This window comes from Gastrolobium bilobum, unplaced genomic scaffold, assembly GCF_033153095.1.
Source record: "Gastrolobium bilobum isolate Gb01-03AN ecotype WA unplaced genomic scaffold, APGP_CSIRO_Gbil_v1 utg398176, whole genome shotgun sequence".
Taxonomy (NCBI): domain Eukaryota; kingdom Viridiplantae; phylum Streptophyta; class Magnoliopsida; order Fabales; family Fabaceae; genus Gastrolobium; species Gastrolobium bilobum.
The window spans coordinates 1-14,915 of record NW_026895860.1 but is presented as its reverse complement, the minus strand read 5'-3'; the positions used below and the strand labels follow the sequence as shown (position 1 = coordinate 14,915).

At 38.9% G+C, this 14,915-nt stretch overlaps 1 protein-coding gene across 1 annotated transcript; it reads left to right on the top strand.

Moving 5' to 3' along the window:
* Positions 1-3,389: 3,389 nt before the first annotated feature.
* Positions 3,390-7,517, top strand: LOC133296467 (cysteine-rich receptor-like protein kinase 15). The gene is made up of 9 exons (XM_061495461.1): positions 3,390-3,476; positions 4,031-4,072; positions 4,444-5,305; positions 5,935-6,039; positions 6,130-6,332; positions 6,400-6,610; positions 6,703-6,940; positions 7,035-7,185; positions 7,272-7,517. The coding sequence occupies exons 1-9, from the start codon at positions 3,390-3,392 to the stop codon at positions 7,515-7,517; spliced, it is 2,145 nt and encodes a 714-aa protein (XP_061351445.1).
* Positions 7,518-14,915: the final 7,398 nt, after the last annotated feature.

Sequence of the window (14,915 nt, the reverse complement as noted above, 5' to 3'; positions counted from 1 at the left end):
GAACTTTGTTAACACACTCTGACAGATTAGTTGTCATGTGGCCAAACCTTCTTCCTTGTTCATCGTAAGAGATGCTCCACTTCTCTTTCGGGATGCGATCAATCCAAGCAGCTATTTGAGGGCTTGTTTCTTTAAATTTCTCTAAACCAGCATCAAAGTCCAAGCGCGATGATGTATATCCTACACATGGCACAAAAAAAACATTACTACCTGTTGTCCATTAAACGAATCAGACCAATTGAAAACATACCTAACTTCTTCAACATGACATTCTTGAACTTGTGATTGAAATTACTGGCCACGTGGCGAAGGCAATACACATGATATGCCTGTGGTGGAGACCATCCTAGATCAGCATTGTTGACTGCAGACAAGATACCCGCATGCCGATCAGAAATCAGACAGATTTCGTGTTTTTGCGTAACATGTATTCGAATAAGTGCTAAGAACCATGACCAGTTGTCAGTATTCTCCGCAGACACGATAGCGAATGCAATTGGAAGAATGTAATTGTTGCCATCAACAACTGTAGCAATCATTAGGGTCCCACGATATTTGCCATATAGATGTGTTCCATCGATCAAGATTATTGGCTTGCAATAATTGAATGCTTCACAACACTGTTTAAATGTCCAAAACACCCTTCTGAAAACCTTGTGAGCTTGGTCTAGGCATCCATCAATGAAATGGTCACGCAAATCCAACTTATATGCGGATCCGGGAGAAAAACGCAACATGTAATCCAGCCACCTAGGTAAGAACGCATACGACTCGTCCCAGTCACCAAAAACTTTCACAATAGCCTTTTGCTTTGCCTTCCATGCCTTCCTATACGATATATGGAATCCAAGGCTAGTAGCGATCCTTTCTTGGATAAGGCCAATTTTGACACTGGGCTCCTCTCTTATCATTTCTGTTTATGTGGTCAAACAACACTGTATTAGTCAACAAGAGACAAAGTTTTTATAAATTTAATATGAATAACTGTACGCACCTAAGATCAATGAACAAATGAGATTTGAGTCCAACTGCTTGTGATCTTGGGTAAGAGATTGACTAACACATGTGTGTTCGTTGTTCCATATGCCTATCGCCCATTCGCTGCCGCCTTTTTTTTGGTATGCTCTCATCCTCATTGGACAACCCGCGTTATGATTTTGACAAACCATAATCAACCTTTTCGTATCACTTTTCAGAACGACTGTTGTGCGATGATTTGCCATACAATATTGTTTAATTGCTATCTGTACATCTTGCTTAGTGTCAAACATTTGGTCCTTATATAGCTCGTCGCCGATCTGCCAGTTAGGTATTTGTGCTCCATTCATATCATCTAATTCTTGGTCTGGATATTCCCAATTAACATTCGTGAAATGGCTAACTCCAGACCAAAATGGTACATTATCATTTCCTGCATAATAAGATATCCAAAAACCCAATATATAATATTAATGTCGTTATATTTGATATTAGATATTTTATTATAAAGCATTAATCCTTACGTACCTGCAACAGGAGGATCTTGCATTCCGACAATGCCTGGCGATGGAATTGGTTGTTCAAGTGCAGTAGACGGACAACAATCAAAGTCACCATCGACATCCGTATCCGATGACTCGCTATCTGGAACAAGACCTTCATCACGCTCTTCCTCGGAACTATCCGTACGCCAAGATGGATCGTACATGTCGTTGGCTGGAACCACTTCATACAAAATTTCTTGGGTTGGTGGTGCAAGCGTTGGGGACGCGACCTCAACTTCCAGATTAACCTCGGGCACCATGTTTATGTCGATGATGTCAGTGCATGGATTGCTCGGTTGACTGCTGGATTGTCCACCATAGTTGACTTCTGCATACAATTCAATAAATCTTGACTCGCCGTGTTCAGAAGTGCTTGCATCTACTACTAACGTTACATCTTCATCATCGACAATTTCCACACCAACCCATTGCACCGGGTTACCCGAGGCACATCTAGCGGTCAACCGAGCAAGAGTTTGACCACGTTCTAATCTTAACTTCTTGTATATTAACTTCTTCAGCTCGTGAAGATTGCATCTTGGGCTCATGCGAAACATTTTTGCATCACCTTCAAACACTTGCCCGTTTGGACCAAAGTATTTTCTTCCATTATAATAAACAGTTGCTATTAAATCATTCCTACCCTCACTCATCCTACAAAAATAGAAAAAAAACTAAGATTCAACAACAACACAAAAGTAGTAAACCTTAACATAAAAGGAAAAATATGGCACTGGTAGTTCATACTCGAAATGGAGTAATTTATAGCTCATAATTCGCTAGGGGGTAGCAAATTAAGTATCATAATTTCGCTGTACCCCCTAGCGAATTAGTGGGGAGATGACACTTGGCAAATATTACATATTTCGCTACCAGTCATGCCAAAAATAACCACATAATTCGCTACCTAGTACAGCGAATTATGTGGGGAAGTGACACGTGGCCTGACTTTGAGTTGACATGAACTGACCCTTCTACTGCATAATTCGCTATACAGGGTAGCGAATTATGTGTTCAACAGGGGTGTGACACGTGTCCAAAAGGTGACTGACCGGGTGACCTTTTGACCACGTATTTCGCTAGACTGTGTAGCGAAATACGTGGACCAGTGAGGACGTGACACATCATCAGGCCTAATTCGCTACACTGTGTAGCGAATTAGCCTGCGTGGCAGTTTGGAAATTTTTACTGTGCGCGTGGCATTCTGGTAAATTTTATGATGAGCAGTGGCAAATTGGTCACTGTTCCTGCAAATGTGGCATGACTTGTCATATTTGCTCAAATTTCCATTGAATTCTACTAAATTTGCACGAAATTCATCCAGTCTATCAGATTTCAGATGTACTCTATCAGCGGAAACCGGAGAGAGCATAATGTTTTTATGATATGATTATTTTAAGGGTTTATTATATACTGTGGGAAATAAATTTAACTAGAGAAACACTAAACTCTTATTTTATTAAGGGTTCGCTTTTTCTGCAGTTACTGCAGAGAAGTTATCTGCAGTAAGCCCAATACGACATCGTTTTAGGCGAAAATCATGATGTTTTTGTAATTTTAATTTATTTCAAGGTTATAATAGTCTTTATATTTATAATTTTTTAAGATTTCAATATCAAAATGACGTCATTTTGGGAATAAATGCAGATAACTTATCTGCATTAATTGCAGAAACATTTTTCCCTTTTATTAATCACTAGAAACTCTTGAAAACATTTAGATCACTGGTTCACACAATTTTTTTTTGTAGAGAAATCTTAAGCTTGTGATCAACCAATTACGTTGTTCAATTTCTTAGTTTTATTTTACCTTTGGTGTTATCGTTAGTGTTTTATTTAATATGCTTGAGGTTTTTACCGTAATGACATGTTTTCATTGATAAAGTACACGTCAGATGAATGGATGGATTTCTATACATTTAACAAAGCCTCAGATATCTTATTTGGTTTGCTTGTCCCTGTTTTGCTCGACTTTGTTCCCCACTCCACTCTGATTTTTATCATAGAATCTTATTTTCTTTAAGATTAACTCCAAATTTCAGGCCAAAAGCGGTCCCTTGTGTTTGGATTGGAGGAGTTGTCGCTTTGTGGATTATGTTATGCAATTTGTACGCATGATTGGCATTTGCCGGCATCAAAAAGTTAAGACGGAGAGTTCAAAGATATCATCGTGTATATATAAATATATTATGTTATGCAATTTGTATGCATGATTGGCATTTGCCGGCATGCACACCCATGGGGAATCAGTCAACAGTTTTTCCTTTTTATTTTATTAAATAGTGGACCCACTTCAAAAAAATGTATCTATTGTATGAGAGATTAATTTGCCTGTTGCATAAGAATATGATTTTCATATTGCGTATGAGAAAAATGTGTGTCTTTTTAAAGATACAAACTTAGATTCTTTAAAAAAAAGGATGGATATAAAGAGGTAAGATCTACATCTTTATTTTTATTTTTTTCAGTGGAATCCACACCTTTTTGTGTTTATATTTCTCTTAAAAGGACATAAGTTTATTTTATTTAAATTACACGCACTTTTCCTATATGTATATATATAATAGCATGGGAAATGATCTATTTATAAATTTTTTTTTATAAATTTTTGAAAAATTATATTATGTACTCCCGAAAATACATAGTGTAACTTAATGTACTCTTTTCGGTAGATATAGTACACTTTGTAACAAATATAACCCTCCCATAATATTATTGATCCTCAACTTTCCATTTTCACAAGAGAATTCAGAAGGAAGGGGTCCAAAGGGGGTTCACATTTCGTCTTATGTGGATACCAAATTATGGGGTGATAAACAGAAACAAAGATGATTAGAATACTTCACTCTTGGTCTTTAGTACTACTCCTTACCTTTCTAGTCCTCCTTCTACTTGATACCTCAAATGCAGAATCAGAAAACATTGCCATTTACTGGGGTCAAAATGATGATGAGGGTAGCCTAACAGAAACATGTGCAACGGGAAAGTACTCCTATGTAATCATAGCCTTCCTGAACAAATTTGGGAATGGCACAACCCCTGAAATAAACCTGGCAAGTCATTGTGACCCTTCTTCCAATGGTTGCTCCACGTTAAGCACAGACATAAGGAACTGCCAAATGCTAGGGATCAAAGTCTTGCTCTCCATTGGAGGAGCAGATGGGGATTACGGTCTAGCTTCCTCTGATGATGCTAAAAATGTTTCTGATTACTTGTGGAACAATTTCTTGGGTGGAAGCTCATCTTCACGCCCACTTGGGAAAGCTATATTAGATGGCATTGATTTTGACATTGAGATTTCCACACCACAACACTGGCAGGAACTTGCAGGTTACCTCAAGTCACACAGCACCCCAACACAAATCGTTTACTTAAGTGCAGCACCTCAGTGCCCATTTCCTGATAGTGAACTTGGCGTTGCCCTTGACACACAGATTTTTGACTATGTTTGGATACAGTTCTACAACAATCCTGAATGTGAATATAACCAAAGTAATGTCAATAATTTGTTGAATTCATGGAATCAATGGACGACATCATTGAAAAAAGGAAAAGTCTTTTTGGGGTTGCCGGCATCTCCAGCAGCAGCAGATAGCGGTTATGTTCCAGCTGATTTGTTGATATCTGACATTCTTCCTGTCATAAAGAAGTCATCTAACTATGGAGGTGTAATGCTGTGGACAACATACTATGATAAACAAAGTGGATACAGCTCCTACATCCAAAGTTCTCTTTGCACACAACAAAATCCTCATGACTGCGGAGGAAATGACAGCCATAAAGGTATACCCAAGTCCTTAACCTGCGAAGTGGTTGTTTTGTATTGCTGTTTTCTTCAAACCACAAACTTGATATTGTTAGAATAACATATTTGGGTTGATTCCATCCCCTGTTCTTAGGTAGCACTAGAGGAAGAGGAAGTTTAGCATTTCATTTGGGTATTGATGACCAACAATTATTATTTGAAGATATCAAACAAAACGTTAGAAGAGTGAGATTAAAAGAGCGTACATATTATTTAGGCAACAATAAACAGATGCCTTCAAAATTATTTATAAGTTACAACAAATACACAAGATGTTAGTTGTTTTAGGATTAGTCAGAGATGTCTTCTACGAATTATTTTTAGATTCATGGTATAGAGCGTAGGATATATCTTACAAAATACCGATATATTATATGGGTTTTATATATATATAATGTTGTAGGAAATTTGTAGTGTCATGTTACTCTCACAAAAAATGATGGCCCCACCTTGTTTTTTTTTTTTTTTTGAGTGAGACTCACATCAAATATATTAGAGTAACATGACACTACAAGTTTCCTACAACATGACATATATAAAACCCAAATTATATTTTATAATTCCGGCATGAAATTTTTGCAAATTATTTATTATCTGGTTTTATCAGCAAACAAGTGGTGGAAATGGCTTATCATTGGGGTGGGAGCAGCCCTTGCAATATCTCTCATCTTCTGCTTTTGCTGTACCGTACGGAGAAAAGACACTCCTGAAGGTAATTTCGACATGATAAATTTAGAGTATGGCATTCTCATTTTATGTAGACTTTTTAACTAGTAGTTATTATTTCATGTCAAATCACTAGTGGATGGAAAAATGAAGCAAAAGAAGCCGTTACATGTAATTGAAGGCAATGCAGTGCTTTATGACAAAGCAAAAAATATTGAAGTAGGGGGAAGGACTAGTACTGATGTCAAAATATTCAGTTTTGAAAGCATTAATGCTGCCACAAACAATTTCTCAGCTACTAATGAACTGGGAGAGTGGGATTTTGGTCGTGTTTATAAGGTAATGTATGGATACCCACTTCAATTGTAACAATCTGGATAAGCACATAACATAATAATGCTTTCAGGGAACATTACTAGATGGGCAAGAAATAGCAGTAAGGAGACTTTCTACAATTTCAAAAGAAGGGCTGATAGAGTTCAAGAATGCAGTTATGCCCTTGGCCAAACTCCAGCACAATAATCTTGTAAGGCTTTTAGGGTTCTGCTTCCAGAGAGAGGAAAGAATAATAGTGTACGAGTACATCTCCAAAAAATGTTTGGACTTCTACTTGTTTGGTAGGCCATCTTTATCTTAGTAGATCATTGAACTTCAAATTTTAGCTTATTGCCTCTTACTTCATTGAACTGAGCATTCTTACTACATTCAGATGCAAATAGAAAGAATGTGCTAGATTGGAGAAAACGAGCTAACATCATTGAAGGCATTGCTCAAGGGCTTTTTTATCTTCACCATAATTCAAGACTACAAGTGATACAATTGAACTTAAAGGCAAGCAATATATTGCTTGATGAAGAAATGAATCCTAAAATATTTGATTTTGGCATGGCTCAAATGTTTGGTTTAAAACGTCATGAAGAAGATACAAATAGAATTTCTGGCAGATAGTAAGTATATAAACCATCATGGATAATTTTTATTTCCCATGTTACCTTCATCTGTTTCAATTTTGAAATGCTTTCATTTTTGTTATTATTTCAGTGGGAGCATGACATCAGAATATGCAATCAACGGTATATGGTCTACTAAAACAGATGTTTTCAGTTTTGGCATTCTGATATTGGAGATTCTTAGTGGCAAGAAGAGTAGTAGTCATTATCATTCTGCAGAACCACCAAATCTAATAGAATATGTAAGTTTCCTAAACGATCACTGGATCAAATTTTGACACAAAATCTATAGATGACAATGTTTTTGTGGTCGCTGGAATTCTTTTAGGCGTGGCAGCTATGGAATTCAGGTCGAGCTCTAGAGCTAATAGACTCAGAACTAAATGAATCAAGCACTACAAATGAAGTACTGCGATATATTCATATTGGCCTCTTGTGCGTACAAGGTGATGCAGCAGACATACCTAGCATGTCAAATGTTGTTTCTTTTCTCTCAAATGATACAATTGAACTTGCTCAGCCAAAGCAGCCAGCATTCTTTACCAATGTGGTTGAAGAAGATTCAGCTGCCTAAAATGAAGAAAAAATATATGATTTCGTAAAAGATATATCAATTTATACTATGGATGGCAGATAAATGAGCTATTTAGATGAGTGAATTATAACTCAATCATCCACCTCAGTTTGTTTCCTTGTTAAGGAATAAGGACTACACATGTGAAATTTTTTAATATGAAACCCACTTCGTAGATATATCGTGAACTATTGTTAATTTACAGTGACAATATGGCTAGAAAGAGCTCATTTGTGCCGCATTTGATTGATTTAGAATATTTTTTTCTTGCTGTTGAAAAATTTCATTTTAACTACTATTTTGTGCCTTAAAAAGCTTCAAAGTACTGACAGTACCTTTTCATCTTAGTTATGCTTCTATACCACTGAATTCAAATTTTGTGCCCCTTTTCCCTGTCTTTAATTAATCATGTCCTCCCATAAAATACTCTCTAGCAAAATATTACTTTCACGCAAAAATTAATAGGGAAAAGTTCACCAATGCCCTGTAATTTGTTTCAGAATCACTTATGCTCCTGTGGTTTTTTTTCTATCACATATGTCCCTGTACTTTGTAAAAAATAAAAAACCACAGGGGCATATGTGATAAAAAAACATATCCTTTTGCAAACCACAGGGACATATGTGATAGAAAAAAAACCACAGAAGTATAAGTGATTCTGAAACAAACCACAGGGGCATTGGTGGACTTTTCTCAAATTAATATTGTAAACATATGATCTGAAGGTCACAGTTTAGATTCATGTATTCTGGTACGATTTTGGATTCTTTGAAGGCAATAAATTACTGTAATAGGATACGGGAAAATAGAAAGGAAGGAAAAAAGGGAAAAGATAAGAATGGAGAAAAAAGTAATCTGTATTGATGATGAAGAAAAGAACACAAGAGCTATGCTCTTCGCAAGATAGATTTCCCTTCACATTGAGGAAGAACTCAGTCAATCACTAATTTAGGCAAAAAGTACCTAACAATGGAAATTATGCTCCTTTTATACAGTCTGAGATTGTAACTTAACTCCCTAACTTCCTTACTAACTACCAACAGTTTTAACTATAGCCCACAACAGAAAAACTAACCAACAACTACTAACTAGCTGCCTGAGGTGTCTTCTATAATATGGGTTGTAGTATAACCAGCCTCTTGCAAATACAAAGGGTGCCTACTTTAGACCCACATAACAGTCTATGACTCTTCGCTAGACCCTGCACACAGCAGGAGGAGCTTTATAGCACCGAACTTCTCTTTTTATTACTGTCAACTAAGAGAGGAGAAATTGTTCAAGACAAAATTGGAAAAAGGAAAATGGTAAAATGATTTGAGTTCCTATCCCATTATATGCTGAGACAACCAAACAAAGGTTGAGTTAAAGAACATTAATCAGTAAGCAGAAGTACCAACACTTTAAAAATCGTAACGTGTCGTGTCCGACACTTCCCGACACTCTCGGAGACTCGGACATTCGGACACTCTTCGACACTCCAACACGCGTGTAACACCCCGTTCTAGAATCGGTTTGTTAACATCGCATTATGATATTAAGCGCAGTTACAATCACAAGGGTTCAATTAAAATCCAGATAAATTTTTCATTTTAAAACATGCCGAATTTATAATGCCCAACTGCGTGATCATAACCATATTACATTGCGGAATAAAATGAATTAAGCTTAACATCATACTCTTACATCCTTAGACCAAAGGTTATTAATTGTCTTCTTCTAATCGTTAGCTACGCGTGGCTTCAAACCGCGTCTCATTTGGAGCACTGTAGCTCGCGTTATGACAAATTAGAGCAACATCAGTGTATGTTGGGCACAGGCCCCGCGCGCTTCAGCGCGCTACGGGGCGCTCAAGCGCGCATCATCGGGCGCTAAAGCCTCCAACTGGGCGCTTAAGCGCAAGGAGGCTGAGAGCATCAAGTCTTTCAGTGTAAATGGGCGCTTCAGCGCGCACAAGGGCGCTCAAGCGCGATATCCTGGGCGCTTAAGCCCCCACTCTGGGCGCTTAAGCCCGTGGAGACAGTAAAAATTCCACCAATCCGCAGCGAAGAGCGCTTAAGCGCAAACCAGGGCGCTCAAGCGCGAGGAGGCAGTGAGAATTTGGCTCACACAGGGACAGCAGGGCGCTTTAGCGCGCTTCCAGGAAATTTCACAATCTCTCCTTTTTCAAGTCCAAGTCTAGGGGAAGATACATCCCCATTCCAAACCCCAATTGTTCATGCCTCAAAACTTAATCCTAGCACTCATCCAACCTTTCCTCATGAGATTTAGCTAGAATTTGGGCAGTATAACCTTTGTTTTCTCAACGTTTCCCAATTTAAACAAAAGGTACCTAATTGATTCTCAGCCCAACCAATTCAATAACTCAATACATAAAAAACATGCATATATTGAATTTCAAGTAGGCATCATTTACAATTCATATTCATTACAAATCATGGCACTTAGCTTACAAAACACTATGATCATTCCCTTGGCTCCCATCAACAAAAGAGATGACCAAAGGCATGAGCATAGGCTAAGTCCATTCCAATATACAAATCATAAATCTATCATTGCCTATTAATTACAATTCTATACATGTTAGCTACAAAACAACATGTATAATCTCAAAAAATGCAACACTTCATGCATATGCTAATCCAGATATGGCCACTTGCCACTGGTGGCTCCTGCAGCATCCTTACCTGAAAAGGGGTCCCCACAACACGGGGTGAGATATACGAATATATCCAGTAAACTAGGGGTCCTTGGAGCATCTCTCCACCCCACAGTTCCATATCAGTGTAATAGCAATAACAATAATAATGCAGTAAATACATATCTATGCAAAGTGCAATAACATCTCCAGGAGAAATCCCTCGAGCTCTCAAGCTGTCCTAAGGAAACTCAGATGCAAATAGTCCTACTGGCCAGCTAACTACCAAGTATGATTTACGCATCGTCATGCAACATACCAACATAGGGAAACACCATCCTATGCCACACCAAATGCATACATATACGTATAACAAAGCATTACACTATTTCATTGCATTTATATACACTATCAACAACCACTGCCTTTTCAGGGCTTGGTGGAACAATCAAGGGAATTACACCCAAGGTCCGAAGGCTTACCTCAAGCTTTAGTCAACCTTTGTTCCCACCAATCGGTTCCACAATCAATCATTTTTGGTTTCAAGCTATGGTTTACACAGCACACACCTACATCCAGGTGTCATAGCATCAATCATGCAATTCAATGAATATCTACATATATTCATCATCAATACAACAATACCACACGACAATTGGCGTGGACTTACCTATCCCAAAGAGCTAATCAAGCTCCATTGCTTGCTCCAATGGTTGGTCACTCAATGTTGGTCCAATTGCCTCAATCCTAGACAACACCAAGGCATAATCAACAACCAACCATCTATCACCAATGCAAGAAAACTCATAACCAAGTGCCATATTCTTGCAATTTTTCAAATATACTCATTTAACTATCTAAGCTCATTTTCACCGATTAAATGTCATTCCTAGCATTTTTCATAATATGTACTAAGTCTCATTCTTCCTAGAACATAGCTAATTCAACTACATTTCATCAAAATCCCAATTTACTATTCATAAACCCTAACTTATGCAATTTCAAGGAATTATGAGGTTCAAGGGGTAGAATCTTACCACCAATGGTTGCCCAACCAAGCAAGGAGCGTTCCTCAAGCTCCCATGGAGGTAGAAATTCCCAAAACCCCAAAATCTCACAAAGGGCCGAATTTTTGAGAGGCAATATCTCTCTCCACAATGCTCCCCACTAAGAACCAAAGCTTAGATTGATGATGAGGGCGAGATTCTAAGCGATTTAGGCTTTTGAATCACTCCAATCGGTTAAGATTTGTTCTCTCTCTCTCTTCCTCCCTCCTTTCTCCTTCTTCTTCTTTCTCCTTCTTTTGCTTCTGTTTCTCGACGGGGGATTGGGGGGAAATGGGTCTTCTATTTGCTTTCTAAGTCACTTACTTAGTTAAGTGGCTTATGTGGGTATTGGTTTATCTATCTATTCAACTCCATTAATTACCAAACTTTACCCAAAAGTCTGGAATATTATTCTAGGAATATTTATATCTTTATTTTTATATTTTGGGCACTTTCGCCAGTACCCATTTATACCCCTTAATTTTCACTGAGTACACTTTTTAACTCCAAGTGACTCAGATTCATTTAATTAAGCCTTATACTTAATTTTACTCACTAAAACATGCTTAATTATTTATTTACATGTAATTTGCTAATTAATTAGGTTAGGGCTATTATAGTCACCCCACCTTTTAGCGATTTTGTCCGCAAAATCAAGAACATACCTGTCCTTAAACTCAGGATACTGCCGGAGAAGCTCGTCTTCCCGCTCCCAAGTGAACTCTTCAGGCGTCCTTCCCTCCCATTGGACTTTCACCATAGGAATAGATTTTCTCAGCTTCTTCTCATCTCTTTCGAGTATTTTTAGTGGCCCAACACGAGTCTTCAAATTCTCCCGGATCTCAACATTATCAGGTTGAACCACATGAGAAGGATCAGCTACATATCTCCTTAGCTGAGAAACATGGAATACGTCGTGCAAATTTGATAATTGAGGAGGTAAGGCAAGCTAGTAGGCAACCGGTCCTACCCTACGAAGAATCTGGTAGGGTCCAATAAATCTCGGACTCAGCTTCCTCACTCCAAGGGCTCGTCCAACACCCGTTACCGGTGACAGCTTCAGGAATACATAATCTCCCTCCTCAAACTCTAGAGGCCGGTGCTTGAGATCATAGTAACTTTTCTGACGATCCTGAGCCTTTTTCAGACGATCCCTAATCATTTTGACCTGCTCAGTAGTCTCCTGAACAAAATCCAGTCCAAACCGCTCTGTGTTTTCAACCTCTGACCAACAAGTAGGTGTCCTACACCTGCAACCATACAAGGCCTCGTAGGGAGCTATACCCAGACTAGCATGAAAACTATTATTATATGAAAACTCAACCAGCGGGAGATATCGATCCCATGCAGTACCCTGCTCCAGGGTGCAAGCCCTCAGCATATCCTCCAACGTCTGGATGGTCCTCTCAGTCTGACCATCCGTCTGTGGGTGATAAGCAGTGCTCAGTCTCAACTGAGTGCCAAGAGCCTCCTGCAATGCTCCCCAGAAGTGAGAAGTGAACTTCGGGTCCCGATCACTAACAATGCTCTCAGGCACCCCATGAAGCCTCACAATCTCCTTCACATAGAGCCTAGTCAATCTCTCAGCAGAGAAATCTACCCGAACTGGCAAAAAGTGTGCGGATTTTGTCAACCTATCCACAATCACCCATATAGAATCATAACTAGCCTGTGTTCGCGGCAATCCCACTACCAAATCCATGGAGATACTCTCCCATTTCCATTCAAGAACATCCAGAGGTTGCAACATACCAGAAGGCTTTTGATGCTCAATCTTGACCTTCTGACAAATGAGACACTTAGAGACAAATTCGGCAATGTCTTTCTTCATACCAGGCCACCAGAAATTAATCTTTAGGTCCTGATACATCTTTGTAGCTCACGGATGAACTGTGAAATGACCCTTATGGGCCTCTGTCATTACTTCCTCCGCCAACTGCCTAGGTACAACAAAACGACCCTGATATAATAGTATACCCTCATCATTGCAGGATACACCACTCTGACCTTTCAGTCGTTTAACACTTTCATTTTGCAGTTGAGCTTCTTTAATTCTGGTCATCAGTTCATTTTCAATGCTTGTAATTTCGATGCCACAAATTCTACATGGAAAGATTTTAGATAATTGCATATCTCTGAACCTCTCAATCACATCATAATCTCTAATCATCATGCTTGCTAAGCTCACAGATTTTCGGCTCAGTGCATCAGCTACAACATTAGCCTTGCCAGGATGATATTTCAATTCAAAATCATAGTCTTTTAGGAATTCGGTCCACCGTCGTTGTCTCATATTCAACTCCTTTTGATCAAACAAGTATTTCAAGCTCTTACGATCGCTGAATATGGAAAACTTCATTCCATACAAGAAATGCCTCCACTGTTTCAATCCAAAAACAATTGCAGCAAGCTCAAGGTCATGGGTCGGATAATTTTCTTCATGCGGCTTCAATTGCCTTGATGCATACGCTACCACTCGCCTATCCTGCATCAGCACACAACCCAGTCCCTTTTTAGAAGCATCGCTGTATAACTCAAATTCACCTTCCGGATCGGGAAGTACTAACACCGGAGCATTCGTCAATTTCTCCTTAAGGCTCTGAAAGCATTCTTCGCATTCCTGCGTCCAAATGAATGGAGTATCCTTCCAGGTCAAACGGGTCAATGGCAACACATGGCCAAAAATTCTTTAATAAATCTCCGGTAATAACCAGCCAAACCCAGAAAACTCCTTATTTCCGTTACCGTCTTGGGTCTCTCCCAATCAATAACTGCCTCTATCTTGCTAGGATCAACCGCCACTCCATCAGCAGAAATAACGTGACCCAGAAATTGCACTTGAGAAAGCCAAAATTCACATTTAGAAGGCTTTGCATATAACTGTTTCTCTCTGAGAATTTGCAGCACAGTTCTCAAGTGACCCTCATGCTCTTCCTTACTCTTGGAATATATCAGGATATTATCAATAAACACAATCACGAATTGATCGAGAAACGGCTTAAATATGCGATTCATGTAATCCATAAACATCGCCGGAGCATTAGTGAGTCCAAATGGAATTACTTGATACTCATAATGTCCATATCTAGATCGGAAGACAGTCTTCGGAATATCTTCCTGCCTAATTCGGATTTGATGATAACCCGACCTCAAATCAATCTTTGAGAAAACACAAGCACCCCTCAACTGATCAAGCAAATCATCTATGCGAGGGAGAGGATACTTGTTCTTAATGGTAACCTTATTCAACTGACGGTAATCAGTGCACAATCTCATGCTACCGTCCTTCTTCTTAACAAATTTGACTGGTGCTCTCCACGGGGACACACTTGGCCTGATAAACTGCTTAGCCGAAAGCTCCTCAATATGCTTCTTTAACTCGGCTAATTCCGGTGGTGACATCCGATACGGAGCCAGAGAGATAGGCCTCACACCAGGCAATAGATCAATCGTGAACTCAATCTCTCTATGAGGCGGAAGTTGTGGAATTTCATCTGGAAACACATCCACAAACTCCTTCACCACGGAAATAGTGTCAATCTCCTCATGACTTCCGCCTACTAAACCCCCCACAAAGACATATCCAATGCCCCGGCCCTCAAAGCCTTTCTAACCTGCAACACAGATAGATATGGGGAAGAACTAGTAGCAGAATCATCAGCAGCAAGCACAATCCTTTTACCACAACAGTCTATCATAGCACAGTTCTTTGACAAC

What these genes read in the sequence shown, in the direction of transcription:
- LOC133296467 (XM_061495461.1), top strand. Translation starts at nt 3,390, where the DNA reads ATGTTTTCATTGATAAAGTACACGTCAGATGAATGGATGGATTTCTAT. An exon ending in TTTGGACTTCTACTTGTTTG is followed by an intron (nt 6,611 to 6,702) that starts GTAGGCCATCTT and finishes TACTACATTCAG; the next exon opens with ATGCAAATAGAAAGAATGTG. An exon ending in CACCAAATCTAATAGAATAT is followed by an intron (nt 7,186 to 7,271) that starts GTAAGTTTCCTA and finishes GAATTCTTTTAG; the next exon opens with GCGTGGCAGCTATGGAATTC.